Here is a 25,968-nt window from a genome sequence, read left to right as displayed (position 1 = left end):
TGCATATGGGAAAAATGAATGGTGGAAAAACTATTGGAACCATTTCCCTGTCTGACCGCTAGGTTTTATGGGTATTATGACACCACCACTGTGGGGCTCTATCTCGCAAGGTGAGGTATTGAAAACAGGGGTGTCAGTCATTTTGACCACTACCTTTTTGAAAAAAATGATATTACTTGTTTAAACAAAATCTCTTTCCCTGAGTAATTGAATTAGTATAAAATAATATAATTTCCCAATTTTTTGGGAGCATACAATATTCAGGTAACTGCTAAAATAATGGAAACACTTGAGTAAATTAGGGATACAAAGTATATTGAAAGCAGGTGCTTCCACACAGGTGTGGTTCCTGAGTTAAACAATGAACATCCCATCATGCTTAGGGTCATGTATAAAAATGTTGGGAAGACCATTATTTTGGCTACCATGGCTATGCCTCCATAGGATGACTATGCCCCCCCACTCCACAGTGCACGAGTGGTCACTGACTGGTTTGATAAGCATGAAAACCATACGCCATGGCCGTCTCAAGTCACCAGATCTCAACCGAATTGAACACTTACGGGAGATTCTGGAGCGGCACCTGAGACAATGTTTTCCACCACCATCAACAAAACACCTAAATGATGGAATTTGTCATGGAAGAATAGTGTCACATCCTTCCGATAGATTTCGACACTTATAAAATCTATGCCAAGGTGCATTGAAGCTGTTCTGGCTCATGGTGACCCAGTACCCTATTAAGACACTATGTTGGGGTTTCCTTTATTTTTGGCAGTTACCTGTAGCTCAGTATTTGAATTATTTATTTTACACAGTCATTTTTGCTCCTCTTTATCAAGGGTGTCAATAATTTAGGAACCCACTGTATATGGGAGCCAGTTAGAGTGCTTCATGTCTGGATGTCAGGGCCAAACACACCTTCATCTTGGCACTAGACCGACCAGCTGAAGAAGCAGGAGACGGAGGAGAGGAGGGGGAGTCAAGACACCACTTTTCATGTACTTTCAGACAGTTGTAAATAACTGCTTTGACCCCGTTCACCCCATCAACACAGCACTTAGCCCTCTAAAGTTTAAGCCTACATAAACATAGCCTGTAGCCTGACTGAACATCAGTGTGATATTGTAGAAGACTGATAGAAGGGGAGGGCAACAATGATTGATGGCTGTTGCGACAGCATTGCCCTAGAAAACCCACAGCAACAGTGGACTGAGGGGAATAACAAGCGCTCTCCAACAGCCGATAAAGCGATAAGGAACAAGAGAGAGATGAACGTTGTTTATCACAGTGATGTCCTCTTTGTTAAAAATTAAACACTGTATAATGATGATAGCTCGAGAAAAACAATTTAAATTGACATTGACACTGAAATTGGCCGTGACAAGTCTCACACACCGATGATGCTCAAGGAAGGGAAAGTGATTGAGTGAAGGTTAGAGAATGGAGGAGTCAAGATGGGAGTCAAATCTCTTAGTAAATGGGGGATGTAGACCTGAGAATTTTCCCCTTATTTTCCTATAAAATCAGTAGGCCTATAAGCAACAAGAGGACACATTAAAAACAAGACAATACATTAAAACCAAACTCTTTTAATACTACCGTAGAATCATGTCAACTACTTTTACATGGCTACCATGAATATTTGTACAAAAATGCAGTAAAAATAGTATTGATTAATATATACAGATATGTATTCTTAGTGTAGGCAGGCAGGTTGTACATGTAGAATGACAAGTACATTGAAGGTGTTGCACAAGTTTTACACAATACAGATATTGGTTCCCCCCATCACTGATATTACTTCCCAATCCAACAGACTCTCAGAAGAAAACAGAGAATAATATAATGATTTAAAAAATAAATGGAGAAAAAAAGAATCTGTAAATTACAAATATCTGGACATTTTGAATCACATACAGGTACATATTGACAACATGCAGAATTCTTACTGTGTTTACGTTTAAGGATATGACTGCAGGACAAGCTTATAGGGAAGATTCAACAGACCAGGGGTCTAGGCCAAAAACACAAATCTAGAAACAAAATCATTGCATGTATACAAGTCACCTCATTTTGGGTTGTAATGTTGGCTGTAGTACATCATTTGGACAGGGGCATGTTATTGTGTTGTTGGTAACCATCAGATAAATGCAGTGAGGGAAGAGTGTCTTAAAACCAGCATGTACGAAACAAAACAAGGATGAAGGACTACTGTTACCCCAACCATTTGAAAGAAAGAAATGATTCAAACCTGGTGTTTTTAGAAATAGATAGGGACCGTATTCAATTTCATTTGATGGCTGTGACTTTCAAAAGGATAGTGGCTAATTATTACCAACAACATTTGATCTGCTTTAAACGTCAATTATAAGCAGATGGGAAAATATTGCAGGTAGAAGAGAAGGGCATTTAACGCAACCTACTGGAGCCTGGTGAAGTAAACCATCATATCAATCAGCACACTTTGAACTGGGTCATCAAATCGGACCATTGGATTTATCATCATCATCAGAGATCGGGATTGAAATAACAGACAGTGTGAGGTTACAGTCTGAGTGGTTAGAGTGTAGAAAAGCACCAGGGTGGAATCAGTGTGTCAACAAAATGTAGAATCTCAGTGTTGGTGTAGTGTCTAAAACAGGAAGGGCCGATAGAAAACTGATCACAACGCCAGTTCTCCACAAACAGACAGGGAATGTTAAATGCATTTTGTACAGGGTTTGTTCTAAGTCCCGTAAGTTATTCAGCCATACCAAGACACTCATTGAACCGACACAGGAAAAACTCAACAAAACACACAAAGGGAAACAAAAATGATTGTGTGAGTGAGTGTCATTCCCCTCGACCATTTTCACAGAGACTGTGTAATAGCACTTGGAACCTTTTGTGTAACATAATTATATATATTTTTTCATCCTCACAAGATCGTTGTGATGCATTTTCTTATTCCTTATGAGTTTGAATAAATGTTTCTCTCTCTCTACAGAAGTACACAAACTGCAAGGAAACCCCATTCCTGAACCACTGTTCTCAAACAACACAATATCTCTAGAAAAATGTAACCATGCACTTTATAGACTGTCTTCATGTGATGACATCTGACATCTTAGTTCACTTTTTTTCCCCTCTCTTTAAAACAGACTGTCAGGGACAAGACATGGACACAGAAAAATTCACATTGAGGAAAAATCACAGAAATATCATTGTACATAATGCTTTCACTTGAAGGCGCATGGCTTGTAACAGGTTTAAGCATTGTTTTCTGTGAAGAACACCGATAGCCAGAACACCCAGGGAGGAGACAGAGAAGATAGAGAAGAGAGAGAGGCCACATTGACAGTTACATACAGCAAATGGAGCAAAGTAAATACACAAACTGTATCAGACCAGTGCATGCATTGGCAAGATAAAAAAAATCCCATGGTCGACAAACAGCACTGACAACATCAGGAACAACCTCTGACAACTTTAAGTATTGAGTATTTATAATATTCCTTAGGGTTACTTCAAATCATGCAGCACCAGTCCCTCACCACCTCAGTGGCTAACATGCCCTGATGAGAGAAGTGCTATTCATCATTAGTGCTTGTGGTACATACGCAGTGGTGCGAGAGCAAAGCTAACACACGTCCAGCAAACAGTCCATAAAGGCGACCTATGGGCTTCTTTAAACTGGCATGCAACACAACCGCTAAGAGCTGAAAGCAAGGTGCTGCCCCATCACTGCTAACTGTGTGACATTACATCAACAGAATCACAAAGAGAGGAACCAATCACTGAGGGCATGGTGGCTGCATCTAGAAAAGTGAAAATGATAGTGGACGGAAACAAACTCTGTGATCATACATGTAGCACATCAACAGCTGTATGTCGACGAGGAACAGAGATCACTCCCCCTCTCGCCCAGGCGGACAGCCTTAAGGCGGGAAGGCTGAACATGGGGAATGTTCCTGTGAGAGAGATGGGGGGGGGTCAAATTCTCCTTCCTCCAGACGAGGATGTTACGGCAGGAAGTGGCAGAGGGACAGAGCTCAGTTGGACACAGGAAGGTCAGGGCGCCGGGTCTGGATGATTTTTGGTTTGGGGCAATTCTTTGGTTCCTCTTCCTCCTCCTCTGTGTCGCTATCGCACACGTGGACTACGACGCTGGGAGTGGACTCTGTTCCCGCATGCAGCTCAAACTTCTCTCCTGTAGACAGAGTGAGTGAGTGAGAAGAGAGCGAGAGAAACATAGACAGAGAGAGAAGGTAAGTACAAGGCAGATGTTTCAAAATTCAAAGCAGCAGATCTCAGATCAGTTTTCTACAGTAGAATACATGACCTCAAGAGGGAGCCCACGTTCAGTATGACGAGGCAAACTCAAGGATTTTCTACTCATGAATTGGGGGCATTTCAGTGAGCAGAAGCTGAATATACAGAGTCTTTGTAATTATCTGGTTATAAGGACCTCAACCCAGGGAAAACTGAGATTATATGGGGCGGCAGGTAGCCTAGTGGTTAGAGCGTTGGGCCAGTCACCGAAAGGTTGCTAGATCGAATCCCCGAGCTGACAAGGTAAAAATCTGTCATTCTGCCCCTGAACAAGGCAGTTAACCCACTGTTCCTAGGCCGTCATTGTAAATAAGAATTTGTTCTTAACTGACTTGCCTAGTTAAATTAATTGTAAAAATCTCCCTCTGGCTGCACTCTTGCCATCTAACAGCAGCAGTCACTGGTTTATCAATTCAACACAAATATCCATAAAACTTTTGCTTCATGTTGATGTCCAAATATCATGTCAATCATTAATGTTAGATGGAAAGATGGAGAAGTAGATATACCTCGAAGTTCTGTGACATATTAGGAATGTCTATGTAGCTGAGGTATAGGTATAACATCCCTTGGGCCAAGAGGTATGATTCTAGTACAGTAATGTTGGCCAAATCAATCAATACAAGTGTGCTTGTCTGTGTGTGTGCACCCAATAAAACTTGAAAAAAATATTAAAGTCTCTGTCAAAATCCTGTTTATACACATTGTACAACAGCTGATGAAACGATCACTGTAAAAGTGTGAAAAATACTAATTGAGTGTATGTAAACTTCTGTCCCACTGGGAATGTGATGAAAGAAATAAAAACTGAAAGAAATCATTCTCGCTACTATTATTCTGACATTTCACATTCTTAAAATAAAGTGGTGATCCTAACTGACCTAAGACAGGGAATTGTTACTAGGAATAAATGTCAGCAATTGTGAAAAACGGAGTTTAAATGTATTTGGCTAAGGTGTATGTAAACTTCCGACTTCAACTGTAGCTTCAAGTGTTTTAACCAAATACTGGTGGATTCAACTGATAAAAGAATGGACGACCTGACCAGAGAGGTCCCGGACCTGAATAACAGTTTGCAGTTCTCCCAGGGTCAGCTCGATGACAGCAATCTGTAAGTTAGAGAGAGGACATCAGTTCTGTGTGAATCTATGATAGCAATGATGGATGAATCAGACTCTCAAGGGCCAATCAAGGCAGAACAACATGGTTGTGGACGGAATTGCAGAATCTCCACATGACGGAGACTGATGGACCACAGGAAGTTTGAGGTGGAGCGCGCCCACAGGACTGTAAAATCCACCACCGGCCCAGGTGTTAGTGGTCAAGATCCTGATGTTCAAGGACAAGGTAGCTGTTCTGGAAAGAGCCAAGAACTTGAGAGGAAGTATATATATATCTTACTCAACGACGACTATCCTGAAGCTGTGTGCCAGAAGAGGAAAGAACCCAGCCATGAAAGCTGCCTGAGCGAGTGGGGACATTGCTTACATCCGCTATGACAGGCTCATTGTCCACACTCCTTCCCAGAAGGGGGGATGAGAGAGCCAAGCCTATGGGTTCGTAGCTTCAACCCCACAGCACACACACACCAATTGATTAATTGACAACTGAATGTATATTTTTTTCTCTTGCTTTGTTTGCTCTTTTCAGTATGATGTCTCTCTGATAAGCTACCCAGGAAAGGGCTGAAAATTGGCCATATTTAATATACAGTGCCTTGCAAAAGTATTCACATTCACCCCCCTTGGCGTTTTTCCTTTTTTGTTACATTAAAACCTGTAATTTAAATTGATTTTTATACGGATTTCATGTCATGGACATACAGAAAATAGTGAAATGAAAAAAATTACTTGTTTCCAAAAATTCTAAAAAAAAAAAAAAAAAAGGAAAAGTGGTGCGTGCATATGTATTCACCCCTTTGCTATGAAGCCCTAAATAAGATCTGGTGCAACCAATTACCTTCAGAAGTCACATAATTTGTTAAATAAAGTCCACCTGTGTGCAATCTAAGTGTCATGATCTGTCACACGATCTCAGTATATATATATATACACACCTGTTCTGAAAGGCCCCAGAGTCTGCAACACCAAGGGGCACCACCAAGCAAGTGGCACCATGAAGACCAAGGAGCTCTCCAAACAGGTTAGGGACAAAGTTGTGGAGAAGTACAGATCAGGGTTGGGTTATAAAAAAATATCCTAAACTTTGAACATCCCACAGAGCACCATTAAATCCATTATTAAAAAATTGAAAGAATATGGCACCAAACCTGCCAAGAGAGGGCTGCCCACCAAAACCCATGGACCAGGCAAGGAGGGCATTAATCAGAGAGGCAACAAAGAGACCAAAAATAACCATGAAGGAGCTGCAAAGCTCCACAGCGGAGATTGGAGTATCTGTCCATAGGACCACTTTAAGCCGTACACTCCACAGAGCTGGGCGTTACAGAAGAGTGGCAAAAAAAAGCCATTGCTTAAAGAAAAAAATAAGCAAACATGTTTGGTGTTCGCCAAAAGGCATGTGGGAGACTCCCAAACATATGGAAGAAGGTACTCTGGTCAGATGAGACTAAAATTGAGCTTTTTGGACTTCAAGGAAAATGCTATGAAAATGCAAAACCCAACACCTCCCATCACCCCAAGAACACAATCCACACAGTGAAGCATGGTGGTGGCAGCATCATGCTGTGGGGATGTTTTTCACCAGCAGGGACCGGGAAACTGATCAGAATTGAAGGATGATGGATGGCTCTAAATACAGGGAAATTCTTGATGGAAACCTGTTTCAGTCTTCCAGAGATTTGAGACTGGGACGGAGGTTCACTTTCCAACAGGACAATGATCCTAAGCATACTGCTAAAGCAACACTCGAGTGGTTTAAGGGGAAACATTTAAATATCTTGCAATGGCCTAGTCAAAGCCCAGACCTCAATCCAATTGATAATCTGTGGTATGACTTAAAGATTGCTGTACACCAGCAGAACCCATCCAACTCGAAGGAGCTGGAGCAGTTTTGAAAAATCCCAGTGGCTAGATGTGTCAAGCTTATAGAGATATACCCCAAGAGACTTGCAGCTGTAATTGCTGCAAAAGGTGGCTCTACAAAGTATTGACTTTGGGGGGGTGAATGGTTATGCATGCTCAAGTTTTCTGTTTTTTGTTATTTCTTGTTTGTTTCACAAGAAACAATATTTTGCATCTTCAAAGTGGTAGGCATGTTGTGTAAATTCCAGGTTGTAAGAAAATAGGAAAAATGCCAAGGGGGTAAATACTTTCGCAAGCCACTGTACGTAGCCTTAGAAATAAGGTTCATGAAATCAATAACTTGCTAACATCAGATAACATTCATATATTAGCCATTTCTGAGACTCACAATTAATTTGATGATACAGCAGTAGCAATACAAGGATATAACATCTATAGAAGAGACAGAAATTATTATGGGGGAGGTGTTGCTGTATATATATATATATATATATATATATATATATATATATATATATATATATATATATATATATATATATATATATATATATATTCAGAGCCATATCCCTGTAATGCTTAGAGAAGTGTTGTGGTTGCAGGTTCACTCGGCATATCTAAAGTAGGGATGCACCAATATGACATTTTTGCCCGATACCGATATTTTCCTTGCCAAAAAAACCCACGATACTGATAACCGATTATTAACATTTTAGCGGCCTTTTAAGCATTCTAGTACAGTTAAATAGTTACACACACACACACACACACACACACACACACACACACACACACACACACACACACAGCGGTCTAAGGCACTGCATCTCAGTGTAAGAGGCGTCACTACAGTCCCTGGTTCGAATCCAGGCTGTATCACATCTGGCCGTGATTGAGAGTCCCATAGGGCAGCACACAATTGGCCCAGTGTTGTCCAAATTTGGCCGTGGTAGGCCGTCATTGTCAATAAGAATGTGTTCTTAACTGACTTGCGGAGTTAAATAAAGGTTACACACACACACACACACACACACACACACACACACACACACACACACACACACACACACACATACACACACACACTGACCCAAAAGTTATTTTCTTTGCATTTATGTATGACCCCATTACCAGTAAAACATAATCAAAATCTATTTCCTTCATTTACTTGCTGTGCTGTTTTGTTGTTCATTTGTTTAGTCGTTTCATTCTCAACTAGGATTTCATCATACATGTCAAGCAGTGAAGTTTCAGCTACATCTGTCCGTTGCCTCTCTTCCTCGGTGCGCACTGTCACTGTGTACGTGTCCATCTTGTCCAGCTGTGTATGTAACATTTCACGTAAACCCCGTTTCTTGTCTGCATTGAAGTAGCAGTCCTTGTACCTAGCATCGAGCATGGTGGCGAAATAGTAAAGAGGCTCAGAGAGAATGCCACCAAATCAGTTGTTCACAGCCTCGAGTACGTTTGTAAGTTTTAACCCCACGGTCTGTGTCGACAGTTTTGTTGAGCAGGCGTTTCAATACCATGACAGAGGGTATCACGTCTGCTGCAGAAGCAGTTGATTAGCTTATTTCTCGAGTCAGTTGTTCCAATGGCGCTAGGAGTTTGCTCATGTTTCCAAGTTTCAAACATGTTCTCAAATGCCACTGAAATGGCAGCAGAGGTATGAGAACCAACATATTCTTAAGCATGCAATACGGCTTTCCTCAGTATGAAATCCTCGTCGACCCACTGTCCTGTCAGACTCAGTATGCTCATGGGGCTGACATCGGCTGGTCCAAATGTCAGTCATGAAGCTAATAGTAGTGATGCCCATAGCAAGTAGCTCATAGATGTACGTTTCAACAGTACTGTGTAACTCCGGTAGGGTAACATCTGAAGAATAGTGTGTACCGGGGCTCGACCAGTCGGCGAAAGCAAACATCATCCACGACAGAGGACGGTTGATTGTCAAGGGCAATGAATTCCATTATCTTGGCGTTAATGGCTTTCGCCTTTGAGTTGTCTCGCTGAAATGTTCTTACTCTTTCAAATGACTGCTCGTCTTGAACTTGTTGAAAGTGTGCGCTTAGTATTTTCCATGGCGTCATTATGTCATCTACTTACGTCATATATGTAGGTACGCACGTCAGCTTTGACATTGGTTTTGCGCATCGGCGTTAAATTAGACATCGGGCCGATGCCGATGTTGCCATTTTTAGCGAATATCGGCCGATTCTGATATACTCACCGATATATCGTGCTTCGCTAATCTAAAGCCTTTTCTTTTGGGGTGTTGCTATAGGACACCAAGTGCTAACAGTCAGTATCTAAATAATATGTGTGAAATGCTTGATAGTGTATGTGATATAAACAGAGAGGTCTACTTTCTTGGGGACCTGAATATTGACTGGTTTTCATCAAGCTGCCCACTCAAGAGGAAGCTTCTTACTGTAACCAGTGCCTGTAATCTGGTTCAGGTTATTAATCAACCTACCAGGGTGTTTACAAACACTACAGGAACAAGATCATCCACATGTATTGATCACATTTTTACTAATACTGTAGAACTTTGTTCTAAAGCTGTATCCGTACCCATTGGATGCAGTGATCACAACATAGCAGCTATATCCAGGAAAGCCAAAGTTCCAAAAGCTGGGCCTAAAATAGTGTACAAGAGATCATACAAAATATTTTGCTGTGACTCTTATGTGGATGATGTTAAAAATATTTGTTAGTCTGATGTGATTAACGAGAAGCATCCAGATGCTGCACTTAATGAATTTATGAAATTGCTTCTTCCATTTATTGATAAACATTCACCTGTTAAGAAACTGATTGATAAAAGTGTTAAGGGTCCATTTTTTTATTTTTTATTTCACCGTTATTTAACCAGGCAGGCCAGTTGAGAACAAGTTCTCATTCACAACTGCGACCTGGCCAAGATAAAGCAAAGCAGTGCGACAAAAACAACAACACAGAGTTACGCATAAACAAACATAAAGTCAATAACACAATAGAAAAATATATGTACAGTGTGTACAAATGTATCAGAGTAGAGAGGTAAGGCAATAGAGGCGAAATAATTACAATTTAGCATTAACACTGGAGTGATAGATGTACAGATGATGATGTGCAAGTAGAGATACTGGGGTGCAAAAGAGCAAAAAGATAAATAACAACATGGGGATGAGGTAGTTGGGTGTGCTATTTACAGATTGGCTGTGTACAGGTACAGTGATTGGTAAGCTGCTCTGACAGCTAGAGTTAGAGAGGGAGATATAAGACTCCAGCTTCAGTGATTTTTGCAATTCGTTCCAGTCATTGGCAGCAGAGAACTGGAAGGAAAGGCGGCCAATCAGGTGTTGGCTTTGGGGATGACCAGTGAAATATGCCTGCTGGAGCGTGTGCTACGGGTGGGTGTTGCTATGGTGACCCGTGATCCCCTGCTGATTTTGTACGTTTGCCCACTGACAAAGAAATGATCAGTCTATAATTTTAATGGTAGGTTTATTTGAACAGTGAGAGACAGAATAACAACAAAACAATCCAGAAAAACGCATTTAAAAAATGTTATAAATTGTTTTGCATTTTAATGAGGGAAATAAGTATTTGACCCCTCTGCAAAACATGACTTAGTACTTGGTGGCAAAACCCTTGTTGGCAATCACAGAGGTCAGACGTTTCTTGTAGTTGGCCACCAGGTTTGCACACATCTCAGGAGGGATTTTGTCCCACTCCTCTTTGCAGATCTTCTCCAAGTCATTAATGTTTCGAGGCTGACGTTTGGAACCTTCAGCTCCCTCCACAGATTTTCTATGGGATTAAGGTCTGGAGACTGGCTAGGCCACTCCAGGACCTTAATGTGCTTCTTCTTGAGCCACTCCAATGTTGCCTTGGCCGTGTGTTTTGGGTCATTGTCATGCTGGAATACCCATCCACGACCCATTTTCAATGCCCTGGCTGAGGGAAGGAGGTTCTCACCCAAGATTTGACGGTACGTGGCCCCGTCCATCGTCCCTTTGATGCGGTGAAGTTGTCCTGTCCCCTTAGCAGAAAAACACCCCCAAAGCATCATGTTTCCACCTCCATGTTTGACGGTGGGGATGGTGTTCTTGGGGTCATAGGCAGCATTCCTCCTCCTCCAAACACGGCGAGTTGAATTGATGCCAAAGAGCTACATTTTGGTCTCATCTGACCACAACACTTTCACCCAGTTGTCCTCTGAATCATTCAGATGTTCATTGGCAAACTTCAGATGGGCATGTATATGTGCTTTCTTGAGCAGAGGGACCTTGCGGGCCCTGCAGGATTTCAGTCCTTCACGGCGTAGTGTGTTACCAATTATTTTCTTGGTGACTATGGTCCCAGCTGCCTTGAGATCATTGACAAGATCCGCCCGTGTAGTTCTGAGCTGATTCCTCACCGTTCTCATGATCATTGCAACTCCACGAGGTGAGATCTTGCATGGAGCCCCAGGCCGAGGGAGATTGACAGTTCTTTTGTGTTTCTTCCATTTGTGAATAATTGCACCAACTGTTGTCACCTTCTCACCAAGCTGCTTGACGATGGTCTTGTAGCCCATTCCAGCCTTGTGTAGGTCTACAATCTTGTCCCTGACATCCTTGGAGAGGTCTTTGGTCTTGGCCATGGTGGAGAGTTTGGAATCTGATTGATTGATTGCTTCTGTGGACAGGTGTCTTTGGTACAAATAATTCCTTTTAATGCAAATCAATATATAACATTTTTGACATGCGTTTTTCTGGATTGTTTTGTTGTTATTCTGTTTCTCACTGTTCAAATAAACCTACCATTAAAATTATAGACTGATCATTTCTTTGTCAGTGGGAAAACGTACAAAAATCAGCAGGGGATCAAATACTTTTTTCCCTCACTGTAGATGACCTGGAGCCAGTGGGTTTGGCAAAGAATATGTAGCGTTGGCCACCCAACGAGAGCATACAGGTCGCAGTTTTGGGTAGTATGTGGGGCTTTGGTGACAAAACGGATGGCACTGTGATAGACTACATCCAGTTTGCTGAGTAGAGTGTTGGAGGCTATTTTGTAAATGACATCGCCAAAGTCAAGGATTGGTAGGATAGTCAGTTTTACGAGGGTATGTTTAGCAGCATGAGTGAAGGAGGCTTTGTTGCGAAATAGGAAGCCGATTCTAGATTTAATTTTGGATTGGAGATGCTTAATGTAAGTCTGTAAGGAGAGTTTACAGTCTCTCCTTACCTCAACCTAGGTATTTGTAGTTGTCCACATATTCTAAGTGTGGGGGGGGGGCAAGTTGCTGCAGGGGGTGCAGAGCTGTTGGCCGGGGTAGGGGTAGCCAGGTGGAAAGCATGGCCAGCTGTAGAAAAATGCTTATTGAAATGATCGATTATCGTAGATTTATTGGTGGTGACAGTGTTTCCTAGCCTCAGTGCAGTGGGCAGCTGGGAGGAGGTGCTCTTATTCTCCATGGACTTTACAGTATCTCAAAACTTTTTGGAATTATTGCTACAGGATGCAAATTTCTGTTTGAAAAAGCTAGCCTTAGCTTTCCTAACTGACTGTGTATATTGGTTCCTGACTTCCCTGAAAAGTTGCATAACGCGGGGGCTATTCGATGCTAATGCAGAATGCCACAGGATGTTAAAGCTTAGTGTTAATGATATAAGAATAAATGTTATGAATTTATTGAACATAAATGTAATGTTTGTATGGTTCGAGTCATTTAATTGATTTAAACCCCTAAATTACCTTCAAGTTTTACAGTTGGTAGAGCATGGTGTTTGCAAGGCCAGGGTTGTGGGTTCGATTCCCACGGGGGACCAGTATGGAGAAAAAATGTATGAAATGTATGCATTCACTACTGTAAGTCGCTCTGGATAAGAGCGTCTGCTAAATGACTAAAATGTAAAATGTTTTTGTGCTGGTCAAGGGCAGTCAAGTCGGGTGAATCAAGGGCTATATCTGTTCTTAGTTCTACATTTTTAAATGGGGCATGCTTATTTAATATGGTGAGGAAATCACTTTTAAAGAGCAACCAGGCATCCTCTACTGACGGGATGAGGTCAATATCCTTCCAGGATACCTGGGCCAGGTCGATTAGAAAGGCCTGTTTGCTGAAGTGTTTTAGGGAGCGTTTAACAGTGAGGAGGGGTGGTCGTTTGACCGCAGACCTATTACGGACACAGGCAATGAGGCAGTGATCGCTGAGATCCTGGTTGAAGACAGCAGAGGTGTATTTAGAGGGCAGGTTAGTCAGGATGATATCTAAGAGGGTGCCCATGGTTACGGATTTAGGGTTGTACCTGGTAGGTTCCTTGATAATTTGTGTGAGATTGAGGGCATCTAGCTTAGATTGTAGGATGGCCGGGGTGTTAAGCATACCCCAGTTTAGGTCACCTAACAGTACGAACTCTGAAGATAGATGGGGGGCAATCAATTCACATATGGTGTCCAGGGCACAGCTGGGGTCTGAGGGGGGTCTATAACAAGCGCAACAGTGAGAGACTTCTTTCTGGAAAGGTGGATTTTTAAAAGTAGAATTGTTTGAGCACAGACCTGGATAGTATGACAGAACTCTGCAAGCTAACTCCACCCACTTCGGCAGTTCTATCTTGGCGGAAAATGTTGTAGTTGTGAATGGAAATTTCTGAATTTTTGGGGGCCATCCTAAGCCAGGATTCAGACACAGCTAGGACATCAGGGTTGGCAGAGTGTGCTAAAGCAGTGAATAAAACAAACTTAGGGAGGAGGCTTCTGATGTTAACATGCATGAAACCAAGTTTTACGGTTACAGAAGTCAATAAATAAGAGCGCCTGGGGAATAGTAGTGGTGCTGGGGGTTGCAGGGCCTGGGTAACCTCTACATCACCAGAGGAACAGAGGAGGAGTAGGATAACGGTACGGCTAAAGGCTATAAGAACTGGTCGTCTAGTGCGTTTGGAACAGAGAGTAAAAGAAGCAGATTTCTGGGCGTGGAAGAATAGATTCAAGGCATAATGTACAGATAAGGGTATGGTAGGATGTGAGTACAGCGGATGTAAACCTAGGCATTGAGTGACGATGAGAGAGGTTTTGTCTCTAGAGGCACCAGTTAAGCCAGGTGAGGTCTCTGCATGTGTGGGGGGTGGGACAAAAGGCCTATCTAAAGGCATGTTGGGCAGGGCTGGAGGCTCTACAGTGAAATAAGACAATAATAACTAACCAAAACAGCAATATACAAGGAATGTTGACATTAGGAAGAAGCATGTGTAGCCGAGTGATCATAGGGTCCAATGAGCCGCAACAGGTGAGTCAGGGAGCCGTTCAGTAGTCACTACTACGCTAGGCGAGCTGGAGACACGGCGATTCAGACAGCTAGCGGGCCAGGGCTAGCAGATGGGCCTTCGGCGATGTCGCAACGGAAAAGCCTGTTGAAACTAGCTCGGATGATTACGTCGGCAGACCAGTCGATTGATGGATTGGCGGGGCTCCGTGTCAGCAATAAAGGGTCCAGGCCAATTGGCAAAAGAGGTATTGTAGCCCAAGAATTAGCTGGTAGACCTCTTTGGATAGCCGGGAGATGGGTCTAGCTCAAGGCTAGCTCAAGGCTAACTGGTGCTTACTACGGGACAGAGGCGTTAGCCAGCAGTAGCCACTCGAATGCAGCTAGCTAGCTGCGATGATCCGGTGTAATGGACCAGGGCTTGCGGCTGGAATCCAGTGATGAGGTAGAGAAAAAGCAGTCCGATATGCTCTGGGTTGATATCGCGCTGTGCAGACTGGCAGGTATTGACCGAGCTGAAGCTGGCTGGTAGCTAGTTAGCTGGCTAGCTTCTGATGAGGTTCCAAATTCTAAAGTATAAAAATAGCAGATCCGTACCACATTGGGTGTTTTAAAAAATTGTGTTTGACAAATACAATGCTATTTCTCTGTAAACAAATTTACAACAGACTTTCAGCATGCTTATAGAGAAGGGCACTCAACATGTACTGCACTGACACAAATGACTGATGATTGGTTGAAAGAAATTGATAATAAGAAGATTGTGGGAGCTGTACTGTTAGATTTCAGTGCAGCCTTTGATATTATTGACCATAACCTGTTGTTGAAAAAACATGTGTTATGGCTTTTCAACCTCTGCCATATCGTGGATTCAGAGCTATCTATCTAATAAAACTCAAAAAGGTTTTCTTTAATCGGAAACTTCTCTAATGTCAAACATGTAAATTGTGGTTTACCACAGGGCAGCTCTCTAGGTCCTCTACTCTTTTTTCTATTTTTACCAATGACCTGCCACTGGCATTAAACAAAGCATGTGTGTCCATGTATGCTGATGATTCAACCATATACACATCAGCAACCACAGCTAATGAAGTCACTGAAACACTTAACAAAGAGTTGCAGACTGTTTTAGAATGGGTGGCCAATAATAAACTGGTCCTGATCATCTCTAAAACTAAGAGCACTGTATTTGGTACAAATAATTCCTTAAGTTCTAGACCTCAGCTGAATCTGGTAATGAATGGTGTGGCTGTTGAACAAGTTGAGGAGACTAAATTATTTGGCGTTACCTTAGATTGTAAACTGTCATGGTCAAAACATATAGATTCAATAGTTGGAAAGATGGGGAGAGATCTGTCCGTAATAAAGAGATGCTCTGCTTTTTTGACACCACACTTCAAAAAGGACGTTCTGCAGGCTCTAGTTTTGTCTAATCTTGATTATTGTCCAGTGCTGCAAGGAAAGACCTAGTTAACCTCTTATGGCTAGGGGGCAGTATTTTCACGGCTGGATAAAAAACGTACCCGATTTAATCTGATTATTAGTCCTGCCCAGAAACTAGAATATGCATATAATTATTAGCTTTGGATAGAAAACACTCCAAAGTTTCTAAAACTGTTTGAATGGTGTCTGTGAGTATAACAGAACTCATTTGGCAGGCCAAATGTGAGAAGATTCTGTACAGGAAGTACCCTGTCTGACCATTTCTTCCCCTTCTTTGTCATCTCTATCTATTACAAGGGATCTCTGCTGTTACGTGACACTTCCCACGTCTCCAATGGGCTCTCAGAGCCCGGGAAAAACCTGAATGACGTAATTCAAAGCCCTGGCTGAAACACACGAGCGCTTTTGCTAAGTGGTCTATCAGCAGACAAAAGGCTTAGGCGCGGGCACTGCCTGCCCCCGCCTTTCTGTTTTTCCCTCTGTTTACAGACACGCAGATTCCCGGTCGGAATATTATCGCTTTTCTACGAGATAAATTGCATAAAAATTGATTTTAAACAGCGGTTGACATGCTTCGAAGTACAGTAATGGAATATTTAGAAATTTTTTGTCACATTATGGGCCATGCGCGCGACCGTGATTTACCATTCTGATAGTGTCTAGAACTCACGAACAAAACGTCGCTGATGGAACATAACGATGGATTATTTGGGACCAAACCTACATTTGTTATTGAAGTAGAAGTCCTGGGAGTGCATTCTGACGAAGAACAAGAAAGGTAAGACCATTTTTCTTATAGGAAATATGATTTTGGTGAAGGCTAAACTGGGTGGGTGTCTAAATAGCTAGCCCGTGATGGCTGGGCTATGTACTTAGAATATTGCAAAATGTGCTTCATCCGAAAAGCTATTTTAAAATCGGACATATCGAGTGCATAGAGGAGTTCTGTATCTATAATTCTTAAAATAATTATTATGCTTTTTGTGAACGTTTATCGTGAGTAATTTAGTAAATTGTTAGTAAATTCCCCGGAAGTTTGCGGGGGGTATGCTAGTTCTGAACGTCACATGCTAATGTAAAAAGCTGTTTTTTGATATAAATATGAACTTGATTGAGCAAAACATGCATGTATTGTATAACATAGCTAGCGGAACATCTAGATGTAAGAGGTTAAGCTGCAGCTGGCCCAGAACAGAGCGGCACGTCTTGCTCTTCATTGTAATCAGAGGGCTGATATAAATACTATGCATGCCAGTCTCTCTTGGCTAAGAGTTGAGGAGAGACTGACTCCGTCACTTCTTTTTATAAGAAACATTAATGTGTTGAAAATCCCAAATTGTTTGCATAGTCAACTTCCACACAGCTCTGACATACACACTTACCCCACCAGACATGCCACCAGGGGTCTTTTCACTGTCCCCAAATCCAGAACAAATTCAAGAAAACGTACAGTATTATATAGAGCCATTATTGCATAGAACTCCGTTCCATCTCATATTAGTCAAATGAACAGCAAACCTGGTTTCAAAAAACAGATAACGCAACACCTCACAGCACAACGCCTCTCCCTTATTTGACCTAGATAGTTTGTGTGTATGCAATGATATGTAGGCTACGTGTGCCTAAAAATGTATGTAGTTCAGTCCTTGAGCTGTTATTGTCTGTTAATGTTCTGTATTATGACATGTTTCATGTTTTGTGTGGACCCCAGGAAGACCCCTGCTTTTGCAACAGCTAATGGGGATCTGCTGGGGCGGCAGGTAGCCTAGTGGTTAGAGCGTTGGGCCAGTAACCGAAAGGTTCCTGGTTTCGAATCCCGGAGCTGACAAGGTAAAAATGTGTATTTCTGCCCCCGAACAAGGCAGTTAAGTCACTGTTCCCCGGTAGGCCATCATTGTAAATCAGAATTTGTTCTTAACTGACTTGCCTAGTTAAAAATTTTTTTAAAGAAAAATGAATTGTTATTCAGAGAATTCACAGAGCATTGTATTACAGAGTGAATCTCTCTCTCCATTTCTCCTGAGGGCCTGGACTCCTCAGCCAACCACTGGGTGACGTCAATGCTGCTGCATTCTGACGCGCAGAGAGGGAGAGGAGGGGAGAGGAGAGCGAGAGAGAAGGAATGCAGAAAATAAAAGGAGTGAAAATGAAATAGAGAACGAATGGGAGGTGCTGAAAGGAAGAGAATGACAGGGGGGGTAGTAGAGGAGAGGAGAACTGACACCACACTGCACAAGCCCAGTCCTCAGAACAAGATAAAGGAACCTGACTACCATATCAGTATCAGTCAACTATAAGATACAGAGTTTCAAACATCTCCCCACCTAAAAGACCACTGGGAGCACAACACTCTCCTAGCCATCATCTATCACACTGAGGAACTCAAATAACGACAGCATTACCGCTCTCTATCACTTGACACACACACTATCCCATCATGAAGGCTGCCTATCTGGACCTAGCATTATCCATACTATTTCAGGCTCTACTAATAAATGTGCTCGGTGTGTGTGTGTGTGTGTGTGTGTGTGTGTGTGTGTGTGTGTGTGTGTGTGGACTGTACTGTATGCGGTGAGCTCACCATCTCTAAGCCCTTGGTGGTGAATGTCTGTCCCCCACCAACCCAGCCAGCTCCTATCAAAAGTGATGGCTCATACCATGCAGAGTGCGTGTGTGTGCGGTGGGTAGTGGGGGTGGAAGGACATGATGGTCTCTCTCCTTTGGGTTAAGCGTGGCCTAAGTCCAGGACCACTAACAGACTGCAGCTATTATTACTGCATTCTTTCAAGCCAGGCCAAACACTCCAAATAATTTACTCCCTGAATCACCATTTCTTAAATATACAACATTCCTTAGCAACAGTCTCAAAATAAACAGGTGTGCCAGAGTACAGTACATGGAGCTGCAGTGTTTCACAAGGCCGCCAGGCCTGATGGATTACCAGGATGTGTACTCAGAGCATGCGCGGACCAACTGGCAAGTGTATTCACTGACATTTTCAACCTCTCCCTGTCTGAGACTGTAATACCTACATGTTTCAAGCAGACCACCATAGTCCCTGTGCCCAAGAAAGCGAAGGTATCCTGCCTAAACGACTACGTTGGTAGCCATGAAGTGCTTTGTCATGGCTCACATCAGCACCATCATCTCGGTAACCCTAGACCAACTCTAATTCGCAAACTGCCCCAACAGATCCACAGAGGACGCAATCTCAATCGTACTCCACACTGCCCTTTCCCACCTGGACAAAAGGAACACCTATGTGAGAATGCTGTTCATTGACTCCCTCTGCAACTGGATCCTGGACTTCCTGACGGGCCGCTCCCAGCTGGTAAGGGTAGGTAACAACACGTCTGCCACGCTGATCCGCAACACTGGGGCCCCTCGGGTGTGCATGCTTAGTCCCCTCCTGTACTCCCTGTTCATACATGAATGCGTGGCCAAGCACGACTCCAACACTATCATTAAGTTTGCTGACGACACAACAGTGGCAGGACTGATTACTGACAACGATGAGACCACCTATAGGGAAGAGGCCAGAGACCTGGCGGTGTGGTGCCAGGACAACAACCTCTCCCTCACTGTGATCAAGACAAAGGAGATGATTGTGGACTACAGGAAAAGGAGGGCCGAACACGCCCCCATTCTCATAGACGGGGCTGTAGTGGAGCGGGTCGAGAGTTTCAAGTTCCTTGGTGTCCACATCAACAACAAACTATCATGATCCAAACACACCAAGAAAGTCATGAAGAGGGCACGACAATGCCTTTTCCCCCTTTAGGAGACTGAAAAGATTTGGCATGGGTCCCCAGATCCTCAAAAAGTTATACAGTAAGGCGCTACAGAGGGTATACAACATTCCTTAGCAACAGTCTCAAAATAAACAGGTGTGCCACAGTGCCAAAAATGGTCAGAGACTCCAGCCACCCTAGTCATAGACCGTTCTCTCTGCTACCGCACAGCAAGTGGTACCGGAGCGCCAAGTCTAGGTCCAAAAGGTTCCTTAACAGCTTCTACCCCCAAGCCATAAGACTGCTGAACAATTAATCAAACGGCCACCCGGACTATTTATATTGACCCTCCCTTTGTTTTTACACTGCTGCTACTCGCTGTTTATTATCTATGCATAGTCACTTTACTTCTACCTTCATGTACAAATTACCTCAACTAACCTGTAACCCAGCACATTGACTCAGTACTGGTAACCCCCCTGCCTCGTTATTGTTATTTTATTGTGTTACTTTTTACTTTAGTTTATTTAGTAAATATTTTCTTAACTCTATTTCTTGAACTGCATTGTTGGTTAAGGGCTAAGGGCTTATAAGTAAGCATTTCACAGTAAAGTCTACACCTGTTGTATTCGGCGCATGTGAAAATGAAATTGGATTTGATGGAGTGTTTGATACTGGGAGGAATGTGTGCTGCATCCCATGCACTTATGTCCTCTGCTCTAGTGTGGAAACATGGAAACGTTTCCTCACTAGCACTGACTTTGCAGATAGCTGCTTTATGGAGGAAAAATAATACTTACTATGACTGTGATATGTGGTTGTCTCACCTAGCCGCCTTTAAGGTGAATGCACTTATTGTAAGTCGCTTTGGATAAGAGCGTCTGCTAAATCACTGAAATGTCAAATTAAATGCTAAAGACCTTATCTATTCTATTGTATGTTGTATAGTCCAATACACCCAGCCATATCGTCACTGTACTACCACAGTACTACAGTATTAGTATTGTACTGTACCACTGTTCCTTCTGCTCTCCAGACCCTGGTATGGTAACAGTACAGCACTGCCACACATGCTTGGCAACCCCCTCACCCATCTAACTGCCCCCAGATGCGCCTCAAATATTTCATTAAGTGTTTTTATTTCTCAGGCTTAGTGAGAAAGCGAGTGAGAGTCTGGAAGGCCGGGAACAACAAAATAATGATCTCCTTAACGAGGCCTTGTGTTGGAGGGAGGCAGCCTGGTAGAGCCGCAGCACTATACTACACTCAGGTAGCCCCTCTCTCTGAAGGCTGGGTTGCATATGGAAACACTGTAGTGGGAAAAAAAACACACACCCACACACACTCACACCTTGTGTAACTGGCTATTATTGCCATGCTGGAAGAAGGCAATCTGACTGGATCAAGGTTTTTGTGCCCAAATGCCAAGCGCTGAAGTTATGGTCTGTCTCTTGTTGCTAGTTTTAATGGGGATGAGTTGAGACAGTTTAATGCAGCTAGGAAACAACAGAAACAATATCATTTTCATAGATTAAAGAGTTCAATAAATAACTACTGACTTTATATGAATGTTCAAATTAAAATCCCCATTCTCTGTTAACTTCCTAATTTGTTTGTTAAATGAGCATGAAACATCAGACTGACTGAGTCAACTCTCTCAGGAGTGTTAACCCCAAGGCTTCTCCACTAATACTCTGAAGGATAAAAGCCTGCAATGCTCACACACACGCATACTATGGAGTATGCACACACACACACACACACACACCACACACACACACACACGCACACACACACAGTAATGATGTATGCCAGATAACTATAGTAAGCGCCTGTGATGTTTACAGTTTAAACATAAACAGAGTTTTTAAAATAGTCTAAAACAGTGTTTTAAAAGTTTACATTCATGTACTGCACTCTATTCCATGACATAGAATGCACATGCCCAGGCCTATCATTTAAGAGCTCCTCCAGTGTACCAGGAAACATTCACCACCAATGCATCTTTATTTTTAGCCCAATCACATTTACATTTTCTGCACTAGAAGTGTTTTAAACATGTCAGATAACCATTCCCATTAGGGTACAGTACCATTTACCCTCTATTCCAAATATACTTGGTGCTATTTCTATGATCAGGATGACAGTTCTATTTCTACAGGTGTTGTCACTACTATTCCCTGACCTCATGTCAGTCTCTGACCCCTAAGTTCAGAATCTCTAACTACAGTCGCTGCTCCGACAGCGACTGTAGGGGGGTAAAGACCAGTTTGATGCCGCTCTGCTCTGTTCCCATGATTATGCAATATCCTTTAAATCGGGGGTCTCCAACCTTTTCTAGCATGAGAGCTACTGTAAAAAAATTCAACATAACGTAAGCAAAAATAAATATTATAGCTTTCAAATAGGCACATTCTTCTCTTCACCCCTACAACTGTTCCCCAGGTCCTTAGTGTACAAGAGAAAGTAGTGCCCCATGCTTAATTTTTTTATGTCTGGAAGAAAACGAACAAATGTAGATTTTTTTGTGTTGTTCCCCTTTAATTGCGCTTCTGGCCCTTTTAATTGTACATCTAGTGAGTGATGAATGTGCGGTCGAATGTGCCGCTCTAGCAATGGTTTGATACTGCTGCTGCCCATTTCATTGGAAAGTTTGCAAATAACAAATAATCAGTGACCCGTCATTCAGGGCTCTGCCCCACCTGTTTTGAGCCCCACATTTTTAACATGTTTTGCATGTTATTTTGGCATTAATAAACTCAGCAAAAAATGAAACGTCCCTTTTTCAGGACCCTGTCTTTCAAAGATAATTCGTAAAAATCCCAATAACTTCACAGATCTTCATTGTAAAGGGTTTAAACACTGTTTCCCATGCTTGTTCAATGAACCATAAACAATGAATGAACATGCACCTGTGGAACGGTCGTTAAGATACTAACCGCTTACAGATGGTAGGCAATTAAGGTCACAGTTATGAAAACTTAGGAAACTAAAGAGGCCTTTCTACTGACTCTGAAAAACACCAAAAGAAAGATGCCCTGGATCCCTGCTCATCTGCGTGAACGTGCCTTAGGCATGCTGCAAGGAGGCATGAGGACTGCAGATGTGGCCAGGGCAATAAATTGCAATGTCCGTACCGTGAGACACCTAAGACAGCGCTACAAGGAAACAGGATGGACAGCTGGTCGTCCTCGCAGTGGCAGACCACGTACAACAACACCTGCACAGGATCGGTACATCTGAATATCACACCTGCGGGACAGGTACGGGATGGCAACAACAACTGCCCGAGTTACACCAGGAACGCACAATCCCTCCATCAGTGCTCAGACTGTCCGCAAAAGGCTGAGAGAGGCTGGACTGAGGGCTTGTAGGCCTGTTGTAAGGCAGGTCCTCACCCGACATCACTGGCAACAATGTCGCCTTTGGGCACAAACCCACCGTCGTTGCATCAGACAGGACTGGCAAAAAGTGTTCTTCACTGACGAGTCGCGGTTTTGTCTAACCAGGGGTGATGGTCGGATTTGCGTTTATTGTCGAAGGAATGAGCGTTACACCGAGGCCTGTAGTCTGGAGCGGGATCGATTTGGAGGTGGAGGGTCCGTCATGGTCTAGGGCAGTGTGTCACAGCATCATCGGACTGAGTTTGTTGTCATTGCAGGCAATCTCAACGTTTGCTGAAAATGAACGCAGTTGACAGTGAGAGGACGTTTCTTTTTTTGCTGAGTTTATGTGTCACATATCTTAGCTAGCAGTCATCATCATGAATCAAGTCAACAATCTGTTGGCATAGCCTTTTTAATCCTTGGCATATGAAGATAAATAATGATGAAAAATTATAGATAAAACGTATCGGTGCTAATCGGCCATTGGACATAAACATTAAACAACAAGTTAGAAATCGCAAATTCAACAATGAGTGATTTGGAAGGAATCAGTGACAATGGCTAACTGCAAGCATTGCAAAGCAATCACTAGCCTGCTATTCAGTGGAATGGCTGTGTGGTCCTAAATCTGGGATTAAGGGGCTCTTTTCCAAGTTTAAAATGATAAACATTCAATATTGGCCATGCTGTCAATGAAGCATGATTTGTGCCACACTCAAAACAACTTAACTCAGAACTGTGAAAACTTAACTTCAGTGAGTTCAAGACATCTGGGAAGTCAGGAATAAATGAGCTCCGACTGGGAAAATACATTTTGAAGAGTCATCCAACTCAGAATTGTAAATCCGGCCTCTTTCTAGAGCTACGACCTGAAGATCAATGACGTCATCATGATTCAACCTTGTTTTTTTCCCGAGTTCCCAGTTGTTTTGAAAGTACCATAAATCCAGAGAATGTCAGACTTTGATGACAAAAGGCCACGAAGGACTTCCGAACCTCCTTCCTGTTCAAGTGAGCACAGCACAAGGTGAGTCCAAAAATGTATTGTATGCTGCTGCATAAATTATGTAATATGCCAGGGATAATATGCATACTGTAGCTAAGAAAGTAATACTAAGTGTATGTTGTGTAGTAAGATGTTAGTAGCCCATGTGCCTCACCCTAAAAATTTGGTGTATTTACCCCTCTTAATTTCGCCTACTGTTTTGACTTGGTGGTGCACATGTAGCATATAACCTGGTTTAGAAAAATGTAATCATTGAATATTTTAAGAGCTTTCATTGTCTGCTTATATGCCCCCTTTATTTATCCTACAATTCTGACTTGGTGTACAGGGAGAACACTGTAAGAACGCCCCACGTTCTGAATTCTGTCGCTGTACATTTCAAAAGTGCTAAACAAATGGTTGTATTGGCTACATCCGTCCTAGCTCGCTCATTAATGTCTGAATCGAAATTACGGATTGCCTCTTATCCGCTTGTTGTCCCCTTATGCCATTGTTTGTACATCTCAACTGTCATTAGAAACCACATATGTTTAAACAAGTGAGTCATATCAGCTCTGTTTTTTTAAAAGGCAGTAAATGAGGCTGAAGGAACTGTTTCACTGCCAGACAAGGCTCACTGATAGCCAGGAGTGGTAAGGTGTTGGGACTGCTGTTGGGACAGCTTTATAGTTTGTGGGCACCGTTTGTCACCGTTATAGTGCAATTAATGTATAGTTTAGTGTTGTGTAGTGGCTTTGCTGGCATGCATCCCACTTTTTTTCTTCTTCTCCCCATCAAGATAAACATGCTAAAATTGCCACTGCAAATAATATATACAAATTATATACTTACTCATAATATACTAGGTAAGCCTACTTTGCAGCTACAATTTGAAAGAGAAGGTTTTGGGGAAAGTATTTCTGTCAATCCACAAGACGGTTATCACAACAACTGGCTACACACGACGGAGTGACAGACAAACGCGCAATACCACACAGACAGACAGCGGTGATATTGCTGGAAATTAATTGGCATATTGTGTTAAGTTAAACTTTTTAAGTCAATAGTGGCAAACCAGGGGTGGGATAATGTCAAGATGCCTTGATTAAATAGTAGCTGGAAGCTTGCAGAGTCTGATACTTGTGAGATTTGTTTATGACAGTTTGCGGTGGAAAACATGAAAAATGTGAACTACTCATATGTGGGCTGTGAGCTACTGGTAGAGCTACTGGTAGAGCTACTGGTAGAGCTACTGGTAGCTTGCGATCGACCTTTTGGAGACCCCTGCTTTAAATGAATCACTTATGCAACCCACTCTAGTCCCTAAACAGAGAAAGGATGCAGGCACTTAAGAGACATTTGATGTGCTGTATACACTTACAGTGATGTAGTAGTGAAAGGGACTGGTAGGGTTTGTGGGTTGCGGCCACATAAACATTCAGGTTAGTGCATCATGCAGTGTTTTCCACCAGAGGTATCACTGGGTGCTTGTGAGGGGACTTGCATGGTTGGTTGACAAGAAAATGAAAGTTTCAAGTGGGATATTTTGTTGCTTGTAAAAGTTAGACGCTATACAGAGTGACTGAGAGGTCACAAAGTGGCTGATGTAGGGTGTTAACCTCCAGCTTTGGCTGTCCTGGGGGTTTAGACCCAGCTAGAGAGAGCCCTCTGCCCCAGAGAGAAGTACCCATTGTCCATGCTGACAGGGCCTGATCACCACTAACAAGTACACCTACAGATTTGCTTAGACTCAACTCTAACTTCCTGTGTACACAATGAGCCTGGTTACAGTGATGGATAAGATCAGTTTCACTATCTGTAAAGAGCCTAGTATCAGAAGCAGTTAATCTCAAACAGGGACTCAATAGGAATATGAAATGAT

The 25,968-nt window shown here is 42.6% G+C and overlaps 1 protein-coding gene across 3 annotated transcripts in view; it reads right to left on the bottom strand.

Moving 5' to 3' along the window:
* Positions 1-1,576: 1,576 nt before the first annotated feature.
* LOC115174746 (calcipressin-2) overlaps positions 1,577-25,968 on the bottom strand; it is a 126,840-nt gene continuing 102,448 nt past the window's right edge. For all 3 annotated transcript variants that reach the window (XM_029733568.1, XM_029733569.1, XM_029733570.1), the window contains one exon: positions 1,577-4,192. In XM_029733568.1, the coding sequence (XP_029589428.1) occupies positions 4,035-4,192 (158 nt within the window). In that variant the 3' untranslated portion in view covers positions 1,577-4,034. The remainder of the gene's footprint in view (positions 4,193-25,968) is intronic.

The sequence above is a fragment of the Salmo trutta genome, chromosome 35 (genome assembly GCF_901001165.1).
Source record: "Salmo trutta chromosome 35, fSalTru1.1, whole genome shotgun sequence".
In the NCBI taxonomy this organism is placed as follows: Eukaryota; Metazoa; Chordata; class Actinopteri; order Salmoniformes; family Salmonidae; genus Salmo; species Salmo trutta.
This window is presented reverse-complemented; position numbering and strand designations above follow the sequence as displayed.